The 21,879-nt window shown below is 38.7% G+C and overlaps 1 protein-coding gene across 1 annotated transcript; it reads right to left on the reverse strand.

Annotated features, from left to right (window-relative positions):
• Window positions 1-16,113: 16,113 nt before the first annotated feature.
• Window positions 16,114-17,100, reverse strand: LOC101643338 (olfactory receptor 4F3/4F16/4F29-like). Its single transcript, XM_004712734.3, has one exon. The coding sequence runs from the start codon at window positions 17,050-17,052 to the stop codon at window positions 16,114-16,116; it is 939 nt and encodes a 312-aa protein (XP_004712791.1). The 5' UTR covers window positions 17,053-17,100.
• Between the last annotated feature and the right edge of the window lie 4,779 nt (window positions 17,101-21,879).

Below are 21,879 nucleotides of genomic sequence, written 5' to 3' on the forward strand. Positions count from 1 at the left end.
ATAACTTCTATAGCAAAAAGCTTCAAAATTCAAGTTTGATTTGGAAAAAACCCCACCTTGTGGATTTATAGGATGTTGTGATTCACTTAGTTCCTAGATTATTAGCTCTTAACTCAAGTAGTTCACGCCAAGGGTCATCATTTCAGTCCTCGGTTTTAGCTATTCTCAAAACAAATCTCTTCTAATTTGGATCTTTCATACTTCATCCTTATCCCTTTGTCTAACTATTATCAAAATGTTTAAGTTACTAATGCAAACTATGAAAAACCATAAACTCATTTTACAAACTAGAAAATGACAAGCACCATTGGTTCCTCTTTTTCTTTCACTGGTTTCCTTAGCAACTTTGTTCCATTGCTCTGCAGTCATGAAATGTGCCCTTTATACTTCTTGTTGAAAATATAACACTTTAAACCATGTTTTTCTTTCAAATAACCACTTTAAAAAACACAACTAGAGAAGTTGTGCCAAGTAAAAGGACAAAAAGCATTACATGGGAAGAGATAGTCCCTTCAGCAAACGGAGCTTACCACATTAGACCTCCATCAACAGAAGACTGAAACAGAATCCACACCTCACCCATAAACAAAAATAAATTCAAGATGGATCAAAGACTTAAATCTAAATCCCAGAACTATAAAAATCACTAATGAGAAAATAGGGATGCGTGTAAGGGTATCATTATTGACCATAAACATATTATTAAATATAATGAATTAAACACAAGTGGTAGAGATGACAAAATAGGTGACTGGGGACTACTAAGAATAAGATGCCTATGTACATCAAAAGACTTCATCAAGAGAGTTAAAAGAGAACCCATAGAGTGGGGGTTAAAAAAATTTTTTAATCCATTCTGACTCATAGTGTCCTGTAAGGCAGATTAGAACTACCCCTACTGGTTTCAGAGACTGTACCTCTTTTTTTTTTAATTAAATCATTTTATTTATTTGGGGCTCTTACAGCTTTTATAATAATCCATACATCAGTTATATCAAGCACATTTGTATATATGTTGCCACCATCATTTCCAAAACATTTTCTTTCTACTTGAGCCCTTGATATCAGCCCTTCATTTTCCCCCTCCCTCTGCAACCCTCCCACTCTAATGAATCCTTGATAATTTATAAATTATTTTTGTTTTCATAATTTACACCATCCACTGTCTTCCTTCACCCATGTTTCTGTTGTTTATTTCTCTGGGTTGGGGAGGGCATTTTGTACATCAATCATTGCTATTAGTTCTGCCTTTGGTCCCCTTGTTCCCTCACCTTCCCCCTACCCCCATAGTATCACTAGTCTCATTATTGGTCCTGAAAGGTTTATCTGTCCTGGATTCCGTGTGTCAAGAGATATTATCTGTACCCATGTACATCCCCTGGTCTAATCAGATTTGTGAGGTATAACTGGGGTGATGATATTGGGTGGGTAGGAAGCATTAAAGAACTAGAGGAAAGTTGTATATTTCATCATTGCTGTACTACACCCTTGCTGGCTTGTGCCTTCCTTGTGACCCTTCTGTGGGGGGATGTCCAATTGTATACAGATGGGCTGTGGATCTCCATTCCAATGAGGGGGGAAATTTTTCGACAATAACACAATGGACCAGGGACTAATCTCTAAAATCTAGAGAAATAAGGAACACCTCAATAAGAAAAAGATGAATAACCCAATTTAAAAAGTGGGCAAAGGAAATGAGCACACACTTCACAAAAGATGACAGCCAAATGGCCAACAAAGTCATGACGAAATACTAGCCATCAGAAGAAGCAAATCTAAGCAATGGTGAGATACTACCTGATACCAACAATGACAGCCAGGTTCAAGATGACAGAAAATAACAAATGCTACAGAGGCTGCAGAAAGATTGGAACCCTCATACTCTGCTAGGGGGGTTGTAAATATGAGCTACCTCAACTAACTGGGAATAGAAATTGCATATAACCCAGCAATCCCTCTGCTGAAAGAAGTAAGGGTCATAAAGTGAACAGACACGCACACTGATGTGGTTCACAGCCCTGTTCACAATAGCAAGAAGATAAAAAACAATCTAAGGTCCGTCAGTAGAAGAATGGATTAAAAAACACTTTAGTACATACTCATAATTGGATGCTATGCATCACTAAACACCACTCGTGAAATCATGAAGCACCTTGTGGCTGGATGGACCTGGAGAACACTAGGCAGAGTAGAATTAACCAATCACAAAGAGATGAGACCACTATGATAAAAGGGGGAAAGGACAGATGTCCATACCAAAGAGAACAGACTTTGGAGATTGTCAGTTCGAGGAAGGCAAATGAGAGAAGACAAATAAATGGGCTAGACTGTTGATGAATGTTAATGTAGGTGAAATGGAAGATAATAGTCCACAAGAAGAAGAAAAATCAAGGAGCAATTGAAGGGTAAACTATTCAACTGAAGGGGGTTGTTGCATAGTTTAAATTGTTGGATACTAAATTAATGATCTGAAATGTAAACCCTGACCTAATATACAATGAAAAAAAAAATGTTTTACTTTAAAAATATCCAATTGATCTCTAGGTGGTTGAATCTAGAAGTACAATACATATATTACATATATGGCAATATTGCTTTCAAAATATGTGATGGATTCTAGTGATTTTTTTCCTCAACAGAATTTTATTTATTTATTTAAATAATTTTATTAGGGGCTCTTACAGCTCTTATAACATTCCATACATCCATTGTATCAAGCACATTTATACATAGGTTGCCATTGTCATTTTTACTTGAGCCCTTGGTATAAACTCCTCTTTTTTTCCCTCCCTCCCACACCCTCCCACTTGCATGGATCCTTGATCAATTATATATCGTTATTGTTATTTCGTATCTTATACTGCCCACTGTCTCCCTCCACCACATTTCTGCTATTTGTCCCGTTTGGTGGTGGGGGGTGGGGCTATATATCCAATCCTGTGATGGGTTCCCCCTTTCTCAAACTTTCCCCTCCCTGACCATCCCCTTACCCTCATGGTATCCCTACTCCCCTTACTGTTCCTGAGGGATTTCTCTTTCCTGAATTCCATGTGTCAAGAGCTTTTATCTGTACCAATCTGTGTTCTGCAGTCTAGCCAGGTTTGTAAGTTAGAACTGGATCATGGTAGTGGAGGGGACGAAGTATTCAGGAACTAGGGGAATGATGTGTGATTTCTGGTGACTTTTTACACACTTTGTGATTTGTGTTAAATTTTCAGCCTAATGAGTCCCAGTTCTTAAACAGGTCCCAAAAATTGGGTGCCATACTTCCTTTGAAGATAATTCATAGACATGGGGCAGGGACTCACTGGCATGTGACCTTAATTCAGATCTGAGAAATTTGAGAAGGAAGGTTGCTCCACAATCAATTTTCCTGGTGATTAAGTCAGCAGACATGTCTGAACTTCAAGAATGATGGTGGTTCCGTGGGGTCAAACCAAGAGGGGAGAGCTACAACATCCCTAAGGATTCCCAGTTGTATACTTCTGACTTGGGGGATCACACTTGGCACTTAATCTGAACTGGCTGGGGGTTATTCATGAGGGGACCACACTTATTTAAAGTCTAAATGTGTAATGGGGGTGGAGAGAGCTCCACCCCAGACTGAAGGAAGAGCTAGCCAGGGGGACTTGTAAGAGGCACACCTCTCGGTCACTCGTGCTCAGGACCAAGTGGGTATAAATTCTATTAGGTAAACAGGTCCCAGGATTTGGAACCTGAAAGAAAAGGGGATTGGTCTGATGGATTACAACAGGGCCAGCTTGCCAGTTAACAGAGAGATACTCACTCTGCCTCAAGATAACAGACTTGGAACTATTTGAATGACCTTTCCTTCCTGGTCTTTTCTTTTTCTTTTGATGTCTATCTGTAGAAGATAGGCAGAATCAGCAATCCCAAGGAAACAGTGATGGGACCAATGTTTCGGGGGGTGGGGGTGGCACAGGGAGAGATGGGCTGGGAGGAGCCTGGTGGGGAGGTAGGGGGAGTGGTGAAACAATGATGACAAGGACAGGGATATAGCAAAGGTTCTAAAACCTACTGTGAGGAGGGTGTAACATTTCTGGTCATGTTTGATCGATTGAAAGGTATCCAAGAGGAATTACTGAGAGATGTACAATGGGTAATCATGATATTGGGGCAGGAGAAAAGAAAAAGAGGGAAGAAGAAGAAGAAGAAAGTAAGAATTATTATATATGGGCATAATTATAGATATGTATATTTGTAAATATATAAAGATAGGTGTACTGGTCTATGTACATACACGTGTGTGTGTGTGTGTGTATGTGTGTGTGTGTATAAAACAAGGAAGCAGATGGACTTTGGGCTTCTACTTAAATCTTACCTCAGTTCAAGAACAACTTGTTCTAATAATGTGTCAACCTCCTGACATGATCGCTGGAGACAAAATGGGTGCATAAGCAAATGTGGTGAAGAAAGCTGATAGTACAAATGGTATTTTCTTTAGTGTTTGGCATGGGAACAGGACAGCAATATGCAATAAGAAGGCCTGAATGCCACCCAGGACTGGTTCTGGGTGGCATTTGAGCGTTGTTGCTGGATGCTTGGCCTTAAGCAAGAGCCAGATTTTACAGCATTCCCAACAATTATGCAAGCTACTCAGTGTTGTTCAATACACAATTTTTCTCCTAACTCAGCAGAAATTTCTTTCTTGTTTCCCTGTTAGCAAGTAGCTAGCTCTATTGTCCAAAGGACACAGTATCAACAGGATAATCTAAGTGCTCCTTATTGTATGGATAAAGATGCTACTAACAATGTAGGCACCTAAAAAATGATATTGTGCTTCCTGGAAAAGTTATGAAACAACCTAGGAGCCAGAATGGAGCAAACAGCTGTGTCAATGCCATACAAACTAACTGGTAAGGAGGAAAAATGAGGAAATGCGAGCATAAATCAGAGGTCATGCGGAGTATAATATGGAAGTATCCCTGTGTTTATCACATAGAACATAGAGGGAAATACAAATAGAAGAAATGAGAACCCTAAATCAAGAATCCCTGAAATATGAGGTATAGTGTAGTGAACCCTGTGAGAGCCAAACTTAACGGGATTGCTTTGCTTTTCCAGGTCTCATCCGTTTTCCACCTTTCAGAGGGTGAAGTCACCACCACTGTGTGTCAAGTAATTTTAGATTCTACTTTGGGCATTTTCAATATATGTTGTCTGACCTTGAACACTATCCAAATTTCCTGGAGGTTCTTTTATTATTATAGTTTGTTTGATAGTCAATCAATCAGTTGCCAAATTACAAGACTTATTTCACCTTCCGTTTGGAGTAGTTTCCCAGTCAGTTATTATTTCAAATCCTTTACAATGCTGCGTTCAATGTACCCCATCAATTTCTAAGATCAATTACCCGATAAACAAGGTAAGCAGGTGTTTATATCATCAACAAAACACTGGCAACAGTTGTCCAAAGCAAAGACTCATAGATGCCAAGCAGACAAGAAACCAACAAACACTTCAGTGGAAGGGGTCTGGTGGGGCACTAAATAAAACTGATACCAGCTCCAGTGCAGGAGAATGTGCCAGCCAGAAGTAAAGTTCATTCAGGGTCACAAGGGCACCTACAACAGTTATTGAAACCAGAGGCCCCTACCACTTCAACACCTTCAATGTCATTCTATATCCTATGGACCCTCCCCCAATTCAATTGTGATTCTTCATCTTGAAGATCTCTTGAAAACTGTAATATTTAATTTTAATAAATAAGAAATGAAACAGGCAGTGGAAACTAACTCTACATGGCAATATGCCACTGGATGCAACAAACTGTTAGTAGATAATGATGGATGACATTCATAGAAAGCAGGTCTCACCCATTTTGAGGAATGAGCTTGGGCACATGCATTTGGTGATGCAGTAGCTCCTTCAGGCTTGCTCGTACCAGGCTATAAATAAAAAAGTAAGGTTTTATGCATTGGGTCCCTCCATCCCAGAGGACATGCAAAAGTGAGGAAATTTCAGTAAGTTTATCAATCAAGTTATTTTTTTAACTATATAGCATCTATGCATAGAATTTTATTCTGAGTTTTTAAAACAACAATATGTATGACTTTAACTTTTAAATAGATTGGCAAATGAATTAATGCAATCTAGCATCCACTTAATATAATGCTAAAATGAATTTCAATTCAATATAATACATCCTCTCAGAGTTCAAATTATGTTCATTTTAAGTGTTCTTTGAGTTCAGGGGAAGAAAGGAAAATCCAGAGGAGTAAGACAAGGATTGTAGAATGATTGGAGTGAGATTTCCCGACAAAATGCTCATCAGACAGCCCTTGCTCCTCATGAAGAAGGACCAAGTGCATCGTGATACACAAAATTACTGGCACTTTCTGGCTTTTTTTTTTTCTTACCAAAGCAGTTTTCAATTTTCTTAAAACTTCTTCATAATAACTTGTCCTGCTTATTATTGTCCATAATTGTCCTGTGGTCTTCAAGAAAATCTATCAAGATTACTCCTTTAGAATCCCCAAACAGTTTCCATAACCTTCTGCACTGACCTCTTGGTGGTGAATTTAGCTGGTCCAGCAAATCCCTGAGAGAGCATTTCTGCAGACATCTGTTGGTCTCAGAAACACATTCAAATACTTCTTGCTTATAATAAGCGTTTGCATGTATGAACTGGAACCCTGTTAGCAATACTTCTTTATTTCCCCTCATATATTCTGCTCAATCTGGTTTGCTTACCATCTAGAAATTTAGAGCAAATATTTTCAAACGATATACTATAAGGTTGAGTCACTTAGCCCTTTTGAGTCCAATCATTTTTCCCCCCAAACCATGTTATTGGATATCTTATTCCATAGTTCAATCACATCAAACAATATTTTACTACCATAATCAGTTTCAAATAGTCTCTGCCTTTGTGAATTCCTTCACATCAGCTCTCCTTTACCCCCCACCACCACTGTAACCCCCAGAAACCCTTATTCTGTTTGCTGACTTTATACGCTTATCAATCCTGAGTTTCAAAAAACTCAAAAACAAAAAACACATAATAAAAATTCAAGAGGGTCCTCCCCAATGACAAAATACATCTGAGCTCTACCCCAATATGAACAACAAACACGGAAAAAGTTGAAAACCAAATCAGACCCAACATGCATCAAAGCATCAACTGACAAGGCTTTTACCATTCAGGTAAGGTTTAACATTTTGATCTCCTATGGTCATCTCTGCAATGCACTCTGTTGGGTAGCCAATTTTTTCCCATCCCTCTATTATGGATAGAGGGAAATCACCAGGGCCTTATTTCCTGTGTCGATCTCACAAATGTATCTTGGACTCCCAATGTCATCCCTAATCTTCTGAAAACCAGAATCTCCCACAATTTAGGCTCCTTCCTTTGGCTTCGAATTATGTGATTTACAATTCTTCAGTCACTGATGTTGGTGTGTTGCTTCCATGCAGATTGAGTTGACATCTCACATAGATGACAAGTGCTTAAGACGCCAGCCACTATTTTATCTGATAGCCCAACACCATCTGATTTCTTCACCACACTTGCTACAGCACCCATATCTTCAGTGTTCCCTTCCTGAGGGCGAGTAACAAGCAGGGCCATGATGTAAGAACAATTCTTAAATTGGAGCTAAGAGTGGTGAACAAAGCTGATGGTACCCTGCTATCAAAAGAGAGAATAGCTTCTGGGGTCGTAAAGGCTTGAAGATAAACAAGATAAAGCACACATGGAAGAAGCACACCAGCCTGTGTGATCATGAGGTGTCAGTGGGATCAGGTATCAGGCATCTAAAACCCAGAATAAAACCATACCCAAGGTGAAGGGGGTGGGGGGCGGCATGGAGTAGAGACCCAATGCCCATCTGTAGACAATTGGACACCCCCTCACAGAGGGGTCACAGAGAAGAGAGGAGCCAGTCAGGGTGCAGTATAGCACCGATGAAACACACAACTTTCCTCTAGTTCTTTGGTGCTTCCTTCACCCCACTATCATGACCTCAATTCTACCTTACAAATCGGATTAGACCAGAGCACGCACACTGCTACAGATAAGAGCCTGAAACACAGGAATCCAGGATAGATAAGCCCATCAGGGTCAACAAAGAGAGTAGAGATACCAGGAGGATTAGGTGAGGGTGGGGGCAGAAAAGGGGAATCCATCACAAGAATCAATCTAGAACCCCTCCCAGGGGGATGAATAACGGAAAAGTGGGGGAGGGGCAAGGGAGGACGATGTAAGATATGGGAAAAAAATAATCTATAACTTATCAAGGGTTCTTGAGGGAGGGCAGGGGAAGAAATGGGGAGCTGATATCAGGGGCTCAAGTGAGAAGAGAGGCTTTGAAAATAATGATGTCGGCATAGATGCAAATGTGCTTGACACACTGGATGAACGTACGGATTGTGGTAAGAGATGTAAGAGCCCCCAATAAAAGCATTTTAAAAGAAAAATTGGAGCTAGGGTTTAGTGACAGCCCAAACCAATTGCTGGATCTATGTTTTCTTATCTGCTTTAGGCTCCCTTTTGAAACTTTAGTTCAATCATTTATATCATTAGAAGAAAAATCATTCCACAAAGCAGGGTTTATATTTCTGTTATTTATGGGGTCTAAAAATGTAATCATTTCAGATTCTAAAGTAGTTTCACTTCATACACAATTTCTTTTTAACTGCAACAAGGAATGAAGGCAGAATTTGGAGCAAACTGTGTGTTGGTATAAGTGATTTCAGCATGAGACATTTAACATTTAATATAAACATTTCTACCTATTAAATTCAACTGCTCAACACAAATCTCTCCTGATTCAATATATGTAAAAAAGGATTCAAATTTTTAGAATTGTCCTTAAAAGGGAATTTAAAAGGAATTCAAAAATCCTTTTCCTTTTATTTTCTGCAAGCTTCTGTTTTTGTACTCCATTTAGATGCTACCATTTCATTGTACCTGGGCATAATATTCTGTCACTTTTAAAATGGAGTTCTATCATACAAATATATTTGAATAATTAAAAATAAAATTTATGAAATATACTTACATTGAAATGAGGATGTGAACAGAACATTTTATATTTGAAAGTAAATAAATATCAAAAATATGTTTTAGATCATGTGATTTTTGTTCTTCAAAGATAGTCCAAAGAAATAATACTCACAAGGCAATCAAAAATAATTTTTATCAGTTTTCCATATGTTATTTATGGGCTCTTCAAATATCTCCATAAATGATTTTCATCTTGAAATAATACTGCATAAAAACCTGCACACTCACTTTCCTTTTTGTAACGCTATATCTTCACAGTTCCCCAGACTAGAGCAATTGCAAAGAACTTAGTACAAATATAAATGTGTCCATTCCTTCCTGATGTAATGATGTGATGGCCTTATCTGATCTCCTCTGACTTCAGTAGAGAGAACGTGATTCCAATCCCACACCAGCCCAAGGCCGATCCCCACAAGACAGAGGTCAGACATCACCAATCAACTTTCTTTATCCGCTACTAACAACTGTCCCTCCCACAGCACTCTACTTCTCTGGTAGGTTTGATAATCAGTTGCAATGACCACATGGAATTTACAGACGGTATTCATGGTTATGGGGTTGCTTATGGATGTTAACAGGTTACCACAACTCATGGTCACAAAACCTTAACAGCATATTCCTTTCATCCATAGCAGTGCCTTTTCTCAGCCCTACTGGCCAACAGGTATTTCTCTACCTCTCATCCACACAGCCCTTTGGCCTCTGGCCCAAGTGCTCCAAAGGTCCTTCAGTGTTGATAGTCACCCAAAGGTCTCCCGACTCTGCCAGTCACCCTCCTGCTTGAAGTCTACTTTTTTAGTAGGCTGGGAAGTCCCCCCTCCTCTCCTCTTGTCATCTCTGTGCTGCAGCCTCTGATGGCTCTGCTCCTGCCTCCATTTCCTCACAGAGAGATCTCAGACGCACTCCACTTGTGGCTCTCCTTGCTGCTGGCCAAGGGATTCCCTGTTCCTGCTTCCGAAATGGCTGTCTCTGTATGAATGGAAGGGCAAAACTGATCAATTCTCAAGTTGGAGTTCTCTACACCTTATATGCATGATCTCCCCATTAATTGTATCAGTTACAAATGCTATCGATAAAACAACCACAGCAAGTAATTTTACTTCACCAAAGTTCCCTTGGACAAGACCAGCTGTGTCACATGATTATAGTGCCGCTGGTATGTTCTTATGTGCTCTGATTTAGAGAAATGAATGTGAACTCATACCTCATGGATCAAAAATGAAAAAGAAAATAAGATTGTAATATTTACAAAATTCTGTGCATTTTATTGCTAGTGGAATTGATCAATTCCAAGATTTGGAGATATGTACATAATTGATTTAACAATAATACTTCTCAAATAACAAGGGTTTTCGGTTTGTTTGGTTTTTAAAGCTCATTTTATTGGGAGCTCTTACAGCTCTTACAACAATCCATACATCAGTGTATCGAACATATTTGTACATATGTTCTCATCATCATTTTCTAAACATTTACTTTTTATTTGAGCCCTTGATATCAGCTCCTCTTTTCTCCCTCCTCCCCCCACCCTCCCACACTCATAAAGAACAAGAGTTTTTTTTACAAGTCATGACAAATGGATCAATTTCTTAGAGAAAAGTCAGTCTGAATGAAAATGAAATATGAAATACATTTGTATAATTATTATTATCTAAATATTCATTTAATTTATTTCTTCAAGGAATTATTCCATTTGCTTACACAGAAATATGTAAATGTTCTGATAAATTATAAATATAATGTTCTGATAAGTGTCCTTTGTTGTTTTCCTAGAAGACCAAATTTAGACAATTTATTCATTGCAACACAGAAATATATTTTGCAAGAAAATTAAATATTGAATTTTGGGTCATCATGTCATTCATAACTTGAATGTTAACATACACGCAATAAAATTAAGCATTATGTCCCACCTAACCAAAGATAAAAACTGAAATCCACTTCACACATAATTTTTTTAATTTGCATTGGCTAAATATTAATATCACCAATATTTTTGGACATTTGGAATATTTGTCTTACATTAAGCTGTTGCACAAGTTACTATTATATTAAATGTATGCTAAATTGCATCTACATATAACAAACATATTTTAAACTTGTATTTCTAAATATTGTTTCCAAAACTTAGGACATACTTCTGTAAGTAAATGCTGTAGAGCAAAAAAGTAAATTGACTGTTATCATTACAATAGTAGATTTATTCCTGTTTCCTTACTTTTGTCATGGACTGGAGATCCCATTGGCTGTTTATCAATACGTGACAAGACTACACCATTGTGTCTGTACTGTGACAAAGAGGATTGCTGGCCCTCCTGGAAGGAGTTGCTGGGTCAGCAGATGTAAAAGACAGGTCACTCAAAATAAGTCAGAGATGTGTTATATAATCCATCATTGCTAAGTAACCACTCATATTGTGTCTAGTTGCATACTGAGTGAACATAAAAGAATTAGTTTCAGAAGTCCATTTCTACATCTTTTTATTAGAAAGAAATTGTATATTCACAAGACACTTTCTGAAAAAGCATTTCAGTTACAGGCAAAGATTATAGGAGACTGATGTTAACAAAGGTGTTGAAGTGATAGAAGTTTCATAGCTTCCAAAGCCTCGTGCATGGACACCCTCATGACCTATAGTCAACTTTTTGTCCAGCAGGCCTCATTCTCACGCACTGGAGCTGGTGACAATTTCATTGATTGCCCTAACCACGACACTTCCGCTGTGGCCATTGCGTTTCCTTGTGTTCTATCAGCTTAGCATCTTGAGATCTCTGCTTTGGACAAGCAGTACCCTAAGCATGAGCTTACCTTGCCTATCAGATAATACATCATAGCTGCCTATCATCTTCATTTGGGAAATACTTTCCCTCAAATCGATGTAGTTCTCTGGAGATTATCAAAGAACCCTGACCCATACCCTCAGAAGTGGGTATGTGATCCCAACTTGGCCCTCAGAAAGATCTAGCATGGAGAAAAAGCAATGTCAATTAAGACTCGTTAACTGTTTTACTACGGATTCTGAGACATTCTCTCCCTTTGCTGTGATGTTGCTGTGCAGAGGTGATTGAAACTCGGATGCATTTGCATGATGTTCTCTCCCATCAAGGAGTCTGGTGGCACAGTGACTTGGACATTGGGTTGCTAACTGCAACACCTGTGGTTCAAAATCACCAGCCATTGTGCAGCAGAAAGATAAGAGTGTTATTTCCCATAAAGATTTACCATCTTGGAAACCTGTGAAGCATATTTACTAAATTGCTGTGGTGGGTAGTCTTTCTCCCCACAGCATATATGAAGAAATCCATGAACAAAATTAAAAAGAAGGCCAATATGTGTGGCTAAGCAGAGCTGCAATGTTATAGAGAAGAAAGAGAAAACAATAACGAGAGAACGGGCCACAGTCAGAGATCAAAATTCAAAAATGTGAAGTTGAAGTCCATCAGCATGGCTCCAATATTGGACATTCCAATAACAAAAGTTCACTTTTCATTTTACTATTTTATGTTTGTTTGAATTAGATTTCTGACATTAATGCAAAGAATTATGGTTAATGAGAATATTTGAAAAGGTATAAACCAGACCCACCCCTATCTAATATAAAGAAATTCAAAACAAGATATTCGCCTTACAAAAATTACTCCAAAAAAAGTTTAATAAATGATTATATTCGGGTCTTTTGAAGTGGTACAATGAACATACTTATCCACAGCAAGCAAAACTATTTTGGAAGAACTCATAATGTGAACAGAAACTTTTTTTATTCTTTTTCCTTTTTTTTAAATTTTAAAATCATTTTATTGGGAGCTCTTACAACTCTTATCACAATCCATACATATATCCATTGTGTCAAGCACATTCATACATTTGTTGTCCTCATCACTCTCAAAACATTTGCTTTCCACTTGAGCCCTTGGTATCAGCTCTTCATTTTTTTTCTCTCCCTTCCTGGCTCCTCCCGATGAAGCCTTGATAATTTTTTTTTGCCTTGATAATTTATAAATTATTATTATTGTGTCATATCCTACACCGTCTGACATCTCCCTTCACCCATTTTTCTGCTGTCCATCCCCCAGGGAGGAGGTTATATGTAGGTCCTTGTAATCGCTTCCCCCTTTCCACCCCACCCTCCCTCCACCCTCCAGGTTTCACCACTCTCACACTGGTCCTGAAGGGATTATCTGTCCTGGATTTCCTGTGTTTCCAGTTCCTGACTGCACCAGTGTACATCCTCTGGTGTAGCCAGATTTGTAAGGTAGAATTGGGATCGTGATAGTGGGGCGGGGGGAGGAAGCATTTAGGAACTAGAGGAAAGTTGTATGTTTCATCATTGCTACACTGCACCCTGACTGGCTCGTCTCCTCCCAGCGAACCTTTTGTAAGGGGGTATCCAGTTGTCTACAGATGGGCTTTGCGTCTCCACTCTGCACGCCCCCCTAATTCACAATGATATGAATTTTTGTGAACAAAAACTTTTAGTTGTTCTCATCATGCCCTATTAGTTCGAAGTATAGCAATCCATAAAAGAAGTTAAATATGAAATGTTTATAAGGAATAATAAAAAAACTGAAGACAATCTACACATCCAATTATAAGAGAACAACATAAAACAATTTTGACAGTCATTTAATTTTTATGTGTGAATAAAAATCTATATTGTATTAGAATATTCTGACATAAGAGCATAATGGTTATCAAAAAACAAGAGAAAAAATGTAGAGACTATAAAATCTTAATTGTGTGTGTATATGAACATACACAAGGCATAGTCTGTAACATTACCAACCAGAAATAAAGGTAAATTTTGTGGTTACAAGGCAACACTATTCTTACAAGAGTGGCTGATTCTAACCACCTCTGACAAAATCTGGTATCATTAAATATTTAAATAATCCAGTGACCTCCTCTTGTTCTGATCCCCTCCTCATTAATATTCTAGTCATCATTTGACTGCTCTGAGATTTTCCTGTAGTGAAAGTATGAATGAAGATGATGTACAAGTACAAACCATTATATATATATATATATGGTTTGGGTTGGTTTTTTTAAGAAAAACGACTTTCATTGTTGGTGTTAGCTACCATAGAGTCAAATCCAATTCATAGAAACCCTATTCCTGGGTGCCAGGGGTCATCACGTCACATCTGACCCAGAAGAGAACTCTTTACAACAGACCACACACGGCACAGTCCCATGCCGACCTCACAATGATCCCCACGCCTGAGCCCATTGAAGCAGCCACGATGTCGATCTGTCTCACCTGGGGCCTTCCCCTTTCGCTGCCCCTCCGCTTTGCCGGACATGAAAGTCTTTTCCAGGGACTAGTCTTGACATATATTTTTGTGTGTGATGGAAGATCAATAAACTGGCATCTTCTTTATATATTTACACCTATAATTGTGACAATCTACAACCCCTTATTTTGCTCACTCGGTGACACTAGAGACTCAGCCATGGCGCCTGACCCATGCTAAATTCAGCAAAGTAATGGTTCTAGAGACATGAAATTGACCTCCTGGAGATACTTTTTAGCTCACTATGTGCTTCATTTAACAGTAAGCAAGCAACACATTTATCAATTGGCATTTTTAAAAAGAAATGATTTATTGGTCTGTAATATCTAAATATTAGTAATATGAGGGGGCACCCCCCCAAAACGGAATTTTTTTCAAAGCTATGTATTAAAGTTTTTTACAAACCAATCTTATAACCTTCAAAGTACCCTCCATTACACTTAATACATTTGCCAGCTCTGTAATACATTTGTCAAATCCATACATTGTCTATTCCATTCTTGGAAACATTTTTCAAATTCATCTGTTTGGAAGGCTGACAGCACCGCCCTCATTTTTTCCTTCACCACTTCTATGTCATCAAATCACTGCCCTTTCATGTCCCTCTTCATTTGTGGAAACAAAAAATAAATCACAGGGAGCAAGATCAGGTGAATAAGGTGTGTAGGACAAGAGAGGCATGCTGTTTTTTGCCAAAAACTGGCACACTATTGTGGCTGCATGAGCAGGTGCATTGTCATGGGGGTAAAACCAGTCCCCTGACTTCCACAAATCAAGCCTTTTTTGTCACACACTGCTGAGCAATCTTTTCAGAACCACTAACTAGAAAGCTTGATGAACAGTCTGAGGTGGTAGAACAAACACCAAATGCACTGTCCCCCACACATCAAAAAAACAAATAAGCATCATTTTGGTCTGTGATTTCACTTGATAAGCTTTTGGGGGATGAGGAGATGATGGCATCTTCAACTGGCTTGATTGATGTTTGCCTTCGGGTCATAAGAATAGAACTATGTCTTTTCACCAATAATGACCTAGGGAGGAAAAAGTTTGGACCAAATCAGAGCTGTTCTTGCAAAGCACACGGTATATTTGTACAATTCAATGAACTTTTTCCTGGTCAGTCAGAACCTGAGGCACATATTTTGCATTGACCTTTCTCATTCCCAAATCTTCTGTTAAAATTCGCTGAACCAAGCTCCAAGATAGTCCACATAAATTCCCCCAGCTCTTCAATGATCCATCATCCGTCTTCGAGCATAAGCGCTCTGATTTTGCTGACATTTTCATCCGTTTGGAAGGTTGGTAAACGTCCAGAATGAGATATGTCATAAATTGACATTTCACCTTTTTGGAAACAAGAAAACCACTTGTACACTTGACTTTTTCCCATAGCACTGTCCTTGTGAGCACTGTTCAACATCACAACAATATCTGAGGCACCGAATTTATCCCAAACAGGAGACAAAATTTCACAGCTGCACACTGCTCTCTTAAATCAGCCATCCCAAAAAAGAGGTTCAAGCAAAACTGCTTTTACAAAAAATTCACTGTGACCAGAGAGAACCGTCCCAGGTGATGCCACTGGGTGCACTAACTCAGAGGGAGTTTCTGGATGCTCACCTACTGGGAAAAATGCAGACTATGAAAGTCTGCCCAGTGGAGATTTTTTCCATTTTTTGTTGGTTTTCTTGTTTTTGGTTTTTGGTAACCCCTTCATATATGTGGAAGGTCCTGTTTAAAATATTCTCCAAGGAGGAGAATTGGAGGATAATTCCATAATACTTTTGTCATTTAAGAGATCTTTCTGCAAACAATAAGTTGACTGCAGACTCTCCTCATTGCCACCTTCATCTCTTTGTTCCTGAGTGTGTAGATGAGTGAATTTAGAAAAGGAGTGAGACCTGCATCAAAAACGGCAAGATATTTGTCTAGGTGTGATGTGGAGTGAGGCCAGGTATAAACAAAGATGCAAGGACCAAAGAACAAAATCACCACCATGACATGAGATGACAAAGTGGACAGAGCCTTGGATAAGCCACCTGAGGAGTGTTTCCGAACTGTAATCAGGATGAAAATGTAGGAGATGGCCAGTATGAAGAAGGATCCCAGAGTCACAAACCCACTGTTGGCTGTGACCATGAACTCTAGTTTGTAGGTGTCTATACATGCAAGTTTAATAAACCGAGGTAGGTCACAGTAAAAGCTGTCTATCTCATTAGGACCACAAAATGGCAACTTTATAACAAAAAGCAGTTGAGTCAAAGAGTGGATGAAACCAAGTATCCAGGAAGCCCCCAAGAGCAAAGTACACACTTTGGGGCTCATAATAGTTAAATAGTGGAGAGGCTTACAGATGGCCACGTATCTGTCAAAGGCCATGGCTGTGAGCAGCAGCATCTCCACAGCACCAATGATGTGAAGGAAGAAGATCTGAGCGACACAGCCTCCAAAGGAGATGACTCTGTGTTTTCTGAAAAGGTCATAAATCATCTTGGGGGAAATGACAGAAGAAACTCCCAGGTCAATAAAGGAGAGATTCGCCAAGAGAAAGTACATGGGAGAGTGCAAGTGAGGGTCCGAGGTCACAGTAATGATAATGAGCGAGTTTCCCATCATGCTTGCCACGTAAAACAGGGAAGAGAATACAAAGAGGACAACTTGCATCTCCCAGGAGTTGGTGAGTCCCAGGAACACAAACTCTGACACCACAGAGCGATTTGCTTCATCCATTCATTTGTCAATCACAGTGCTCTAAAGCGATGACGAGAAAACAAATATAAGAATGACATTGTTGCCCTAGAATTATAAAGATTAATTATTCAAAGATGTTCACATTGTGCAGGCATTATTTCACCTCAATTTCCTCTCAGGGACTTATAATTACCAAAAAAAAAAGTTTTTTACCTGTAATGACTTAAAGCAGTTGTGTCACTTCCATATGAGAGAATCTTGTCATCATGACCTAATGAAATGATCTCACATCTACAAAGAAGAGAAAGGAACAAATGTGGAAATATGGTAGATGGACGTGACAAGAATTGAGTTGGGCAAGGAAAGTGAAATATTGAAACACAAGAAGAATAAATAATATACAGCAATGACTCAGTTCCCAGAATTCACAGATCCTGATATTAAACTGCTCATGAAGTATTTTCAACCATTCTTACTGTCTCTCCTCTTAACCCTTCTTCATCTCAGGCATACATGTCTCTTCAAGTAATTCTCACATTACTACCCACAATCACATTTGAAATTCACCAGAAGTCTACAGAACAGGGTGAATATGGTATAACCAAAAGTATGATAGAATCCAGGCATCAGTGGACTATGGGTCGAGGGCACAGGATATCGTTATGGACTCCCTCAGGTGTACATGGAAATACCTAGTAGGATGGGTCACAGGCAAGGCATGGCCAAGGTGTGAAAGTTGTGGGAAAGCAAGAAAGGTCTATTTGAATGATCTGCTCAGGTTCTTCACAACTCATATATTTGCAAACACTGGCTACAGCCATAGGAGCCTGAACCTACTACAGCTTGCAGGAGATAAAGCAATGCACATGAACCCACATTACCCTTGGTATTATCCCTTCCTGTCTCTACTGTGTTTCAAACCTCTCCAATGTCTGACTCCTTTCCTATCCTAATACTGGGTTACTACATGAGCCTTCTTGATTCTAACCCATTGTTATAGGGAATGCACTGTGATCATATGGAAGATGTAGTTTCCTGCCTATGAGGCAAAGACTTCTATTTCCACTACACTTGTGCATGCTGCCAAAAGGCAAGGTGAGCTAAGGGAAGAAGGAGGTTGTAGTAATAACAGTTAAAGGACTGGGAAGACAAAAAAAAAAAAGCAGAAATGCATAGAAGCTTAGACCTGGAACTAAAAGGAAAGGGCTAGAAACACTGAAGATTAGAAAAAAATCTGGATCCCAGGGTTGGCTTTTTTAAGACTTCTGCTTATCTTACACACATGCACACACCTCAGTCTTGCATGATGAATGCAATCTTAAATGAAACTATCACCCTACAAACACCCCGAGAGACTACCTAGTTCATGTTTCTGCATATTTGCAAATAAGAAAGTAATAGTCCAGTGAGGAACAAACAACTAACTCTAGAAAAAGATTTTTTAGTCCAGATATGGATTCAGATTCCACATACTACAAACATAGTATGTAGTGAAAATAGATAAGCCAACCTCTAGATGTATTAGCTAGCAGTCACTACTTACATTTGGTAAATGGTAGAAATTTAAAATCTTCCATGGCACTACTCACATTTCAAGGGCTCAACAGCCTCAAGTAGCCAGTAGATCTGTATTGGGTGGTGTCACATAGAACATTTCCCATCATGTTCATCTTTCAAAATTAACCAAAATCCCATTTCCTTCACAAAAAACTTCCCAGTAACTAATCCATCCAATCACTAATCTCTTCTACCTATCACTTCTCTAAGTCAGGAAACTTAAAGTTTAATTAGAAATTAAATAGATTTCCACACAGTGAATAAACCACAATATATTGCACCCCAGGAAGAGTTCCAGGGGATTGTTAGGAACAAAGGCACAGTGTCTGCTAGGAACTAAGAGGCAGCTTTACACACAAGGCAGAGTTTGCATAAGCTTTGAAAAATTACCAGGAGTTAAACAAACTAAAGCAGTCATAATACATGACAGACAAGAAAGATCAGGATTGGAGATGAAATTTTAGGAGTCATTCAAAATTTGAAATCTTGAGAAAGAAAGATTTGCTTACAGGCTAGCATATCAAGATATCAAGGAAAGTTATTAGAGCAGCCATGCAGGATAAAAGACATCTAAAAGATGAACAAATCCATGGCATTGCTGCTAATCAAAAGGTCAGTGGTTTGGAACCACCGGCTGCTTCACGAGAGAAAGATATGACAGGCTATTTCTCTGCAGATTGACAGCCTTGGAAATGCAGTGAGTCCACTCTTCTGTTCTGGCATACAGTCACTATGAGTCCGAATACGCTTGATGGGAGTGAAATGGGCGATTTCATTTATTGACACCATTACTATGTTACTGTAGCCACTGTTCTCATATGTACCCTGCCAGCAAAGAGCTCCTATGTACTGCAACAGGATGAAAGGAAGACAGAAATGTCAAAGAAGTCATAAGTGGCTGTAACTTTCAAATGCCAAAAAGATATTCAACAAGAAAAAATTACGAAAAACACTTGAATTTAGTACGGAGACATCTTTGTTGCTGATAAAGAGAGCAGCTACAATAAAAGAGTAGAGGAGGAGGAAGATTATATGGAAGTGATGAATGATGACAACATGCACACAGCACGGTTGGAAATAGCCATTTGATTAGTATTGGGTAAAAATGTTTTAAGGGAGAAATGTGGGAATGTAAGGTAATACGCTACTTGTAGAAAACATGTGGGATAAAAGAAATCTAGAAGCACTTGAGTGTTGAATAAAAAGCTTTCCAGGTAATTGAGAATCCTTTTAAATATAGGTAACACAGATAAGAAGCTGGGGAGAAAGTCAACAGAAATATTTTTGTAACATTGTTCGGATATGCAGAAGAACTCAACCCTTAGATTACTAGAGTAGCACGTAGGATTGTTGTAGTTAGCAGAATGAAATATCACAGAAGAAGGAGAGGAAGAAGAAGAAGAAGCAGCACACAAAGGGCAGAAATCGTTGTGGGGCTAGATGTCTTATTGATATTGTTTGACCAGATTACATGGTGACAATATTACAGTGGAGCCAAGGTGGTCTGATATATGGAGAAACTGCAAAGGAAGAGGAATGAAAATTTTTAAAAAGAGAGGCAGTAATTGCAAGATTATGGTAACTACCTTGCCCCCCTCCCACATCTTGACTATCACATCTGGATACTCATTAAAAATCACATTCACTTGCTTTCGTATTCCTTTCTCCATACAATTGTCCCAACTCTTCATTCCTGTGTCATTTCTGCTTCCTTTGTGACATCCTGCCTCTCTAGAGGTAGGAGAGCCTGAGAAAGGAGCTCTTCGTGTGTTAGATTATAGTCTACCGTATCTTCAACCTCTCTCTACCAACCCTGTTTACCTCCTCTACCTACCTTATCTTCAAAAGCTTCAGATGACTTCATGGTCTGGGAGTCAGAGAAGTCCCCCAATTAAATGTTCTTCTTTGCATAAACATTAAAGACATACCACCAGCCACACTTCCTATAAAAGAGTGTATATGGTACAAATACAGATACTCCAAGCCAACTATTTAGCTACAGTTGATGGTGGTGACCCAGTGATGCATTAGAGTTCTGGGATTCTCAGACTGAGATCATCAGGCCAGGAGAATTCTCATAGGATTGTGAAGAGGGAGAAAAGTAGAGTATAATTATTTTGTGAAAAATACTAACATTTTCACTTAGTACATTTTTCATGTCTCTATTTCATTTATAAGCCAGAAATATCCTTAATGAAAATTAAAATGTCTTTTAAAATTTTGAAATGAAAAAAATTCTGGAAGAAAAGCAGTTTGTGAATTTAATAATCTTGATTCATAGTTTATGTTCTGAACTAAGAACTTTGTGTGAGAATAAGCCTGAAAATTTTAAGACAAAGGAGAGTCTGAGAACACCGGGAGTTAAAATAGATTCATAGGACGATAGAGACAAAAATAGATAGAAACAGAGATGGATATAAAGAGATGCATGCACAAGTTCCCTACTTTCTGGAGAAACAAGAAACAATACAGACATAAAGCCCACATCATCTTTCAACTCTTTTAAATGTCATACTTTACATATTAGCAAGTGCTCATACCATTTCAGGAAAGGATAATTAGTAAAAGAAAGAAATTTAAAGAAGTGCTCAATATTCAGGAGGTCCAGGGAAATCAGTCAAAAATTATGTAATGCAACATGCATGAAGAAAATAAGATAATGTACCAAAAATTATAAATGATGAGGAACATGTGAGAAATATAATATTATACACTCCTAAATACATTTTTTTCCTTTTTATTTAAATCACATTATTGGGGGCTCACACAACTGTTGTTTTTTTTTAACATTTAATTACGGTCACATACAACTCATCGCAATCCATACATACATCAATTGTGTAAAGCACATTTGTACATTCATTGCCCTCATCATTCTCAAAACATCAAAAATGGCATCAGCTCATTTTTCCCCTCCCTTCCCGTGCCCAACTCCCTCATGAACCCTTGATAATTTATAAATTATTATTTTATCATGTCCTACACTGTCCAACGTCTCCCTTCACCCACTTTTCTGTTGTCCGTCCCCCAAGGAGGAGGTCAGATGTAGATCCTTGTAATCGGTTCCCCCCTTTCAACCCCACCCTCCCTCTACCCTACCACTCTCACCCTGGTCCTGAAGGGATCATCTGTCCTGGATTCCCTGTGTTTCCAGTTCCTTTCTGTACCAATGTACATCCTCTGCTCTAGCCAGATTTGTAAGGTAGAATTGGGATCATGATAGTGGGGCAGGGGAAGGAAGTATTTAGGAACTAGAGGAAAGATGTATGTTTCATCATTGCTACACTGCACCCTGACTGGCTCATCTCC

The sequence above is a fragment of the Echinops telfairi genome, unplaced genomic scaffold, assembly GCF_000313985.2.
Source record: "Echinops telfairi isolate 266 unplaced genomic scaffold, ASM31398v2 ScPeMD7_18;HRSCAF=68, whole genome shotgun sequence".
Taxonomy (NCBI): domain Eukaryota; kingdom Metazoa; phylum Chordata; class Mammalia; order Afrosoricida; family Tenrecidae; genus Echinops; species Echinops telfairi.

Coding starts and splice junctions, on each gene's coding strand:
- LOC101643338 (XM_004712734.3), bottom strand. CDS start 17,052: ATGGATGAAGCAAATCGCTCTGTGGTGTCAGAGTTTGTGTTCCTGGGA.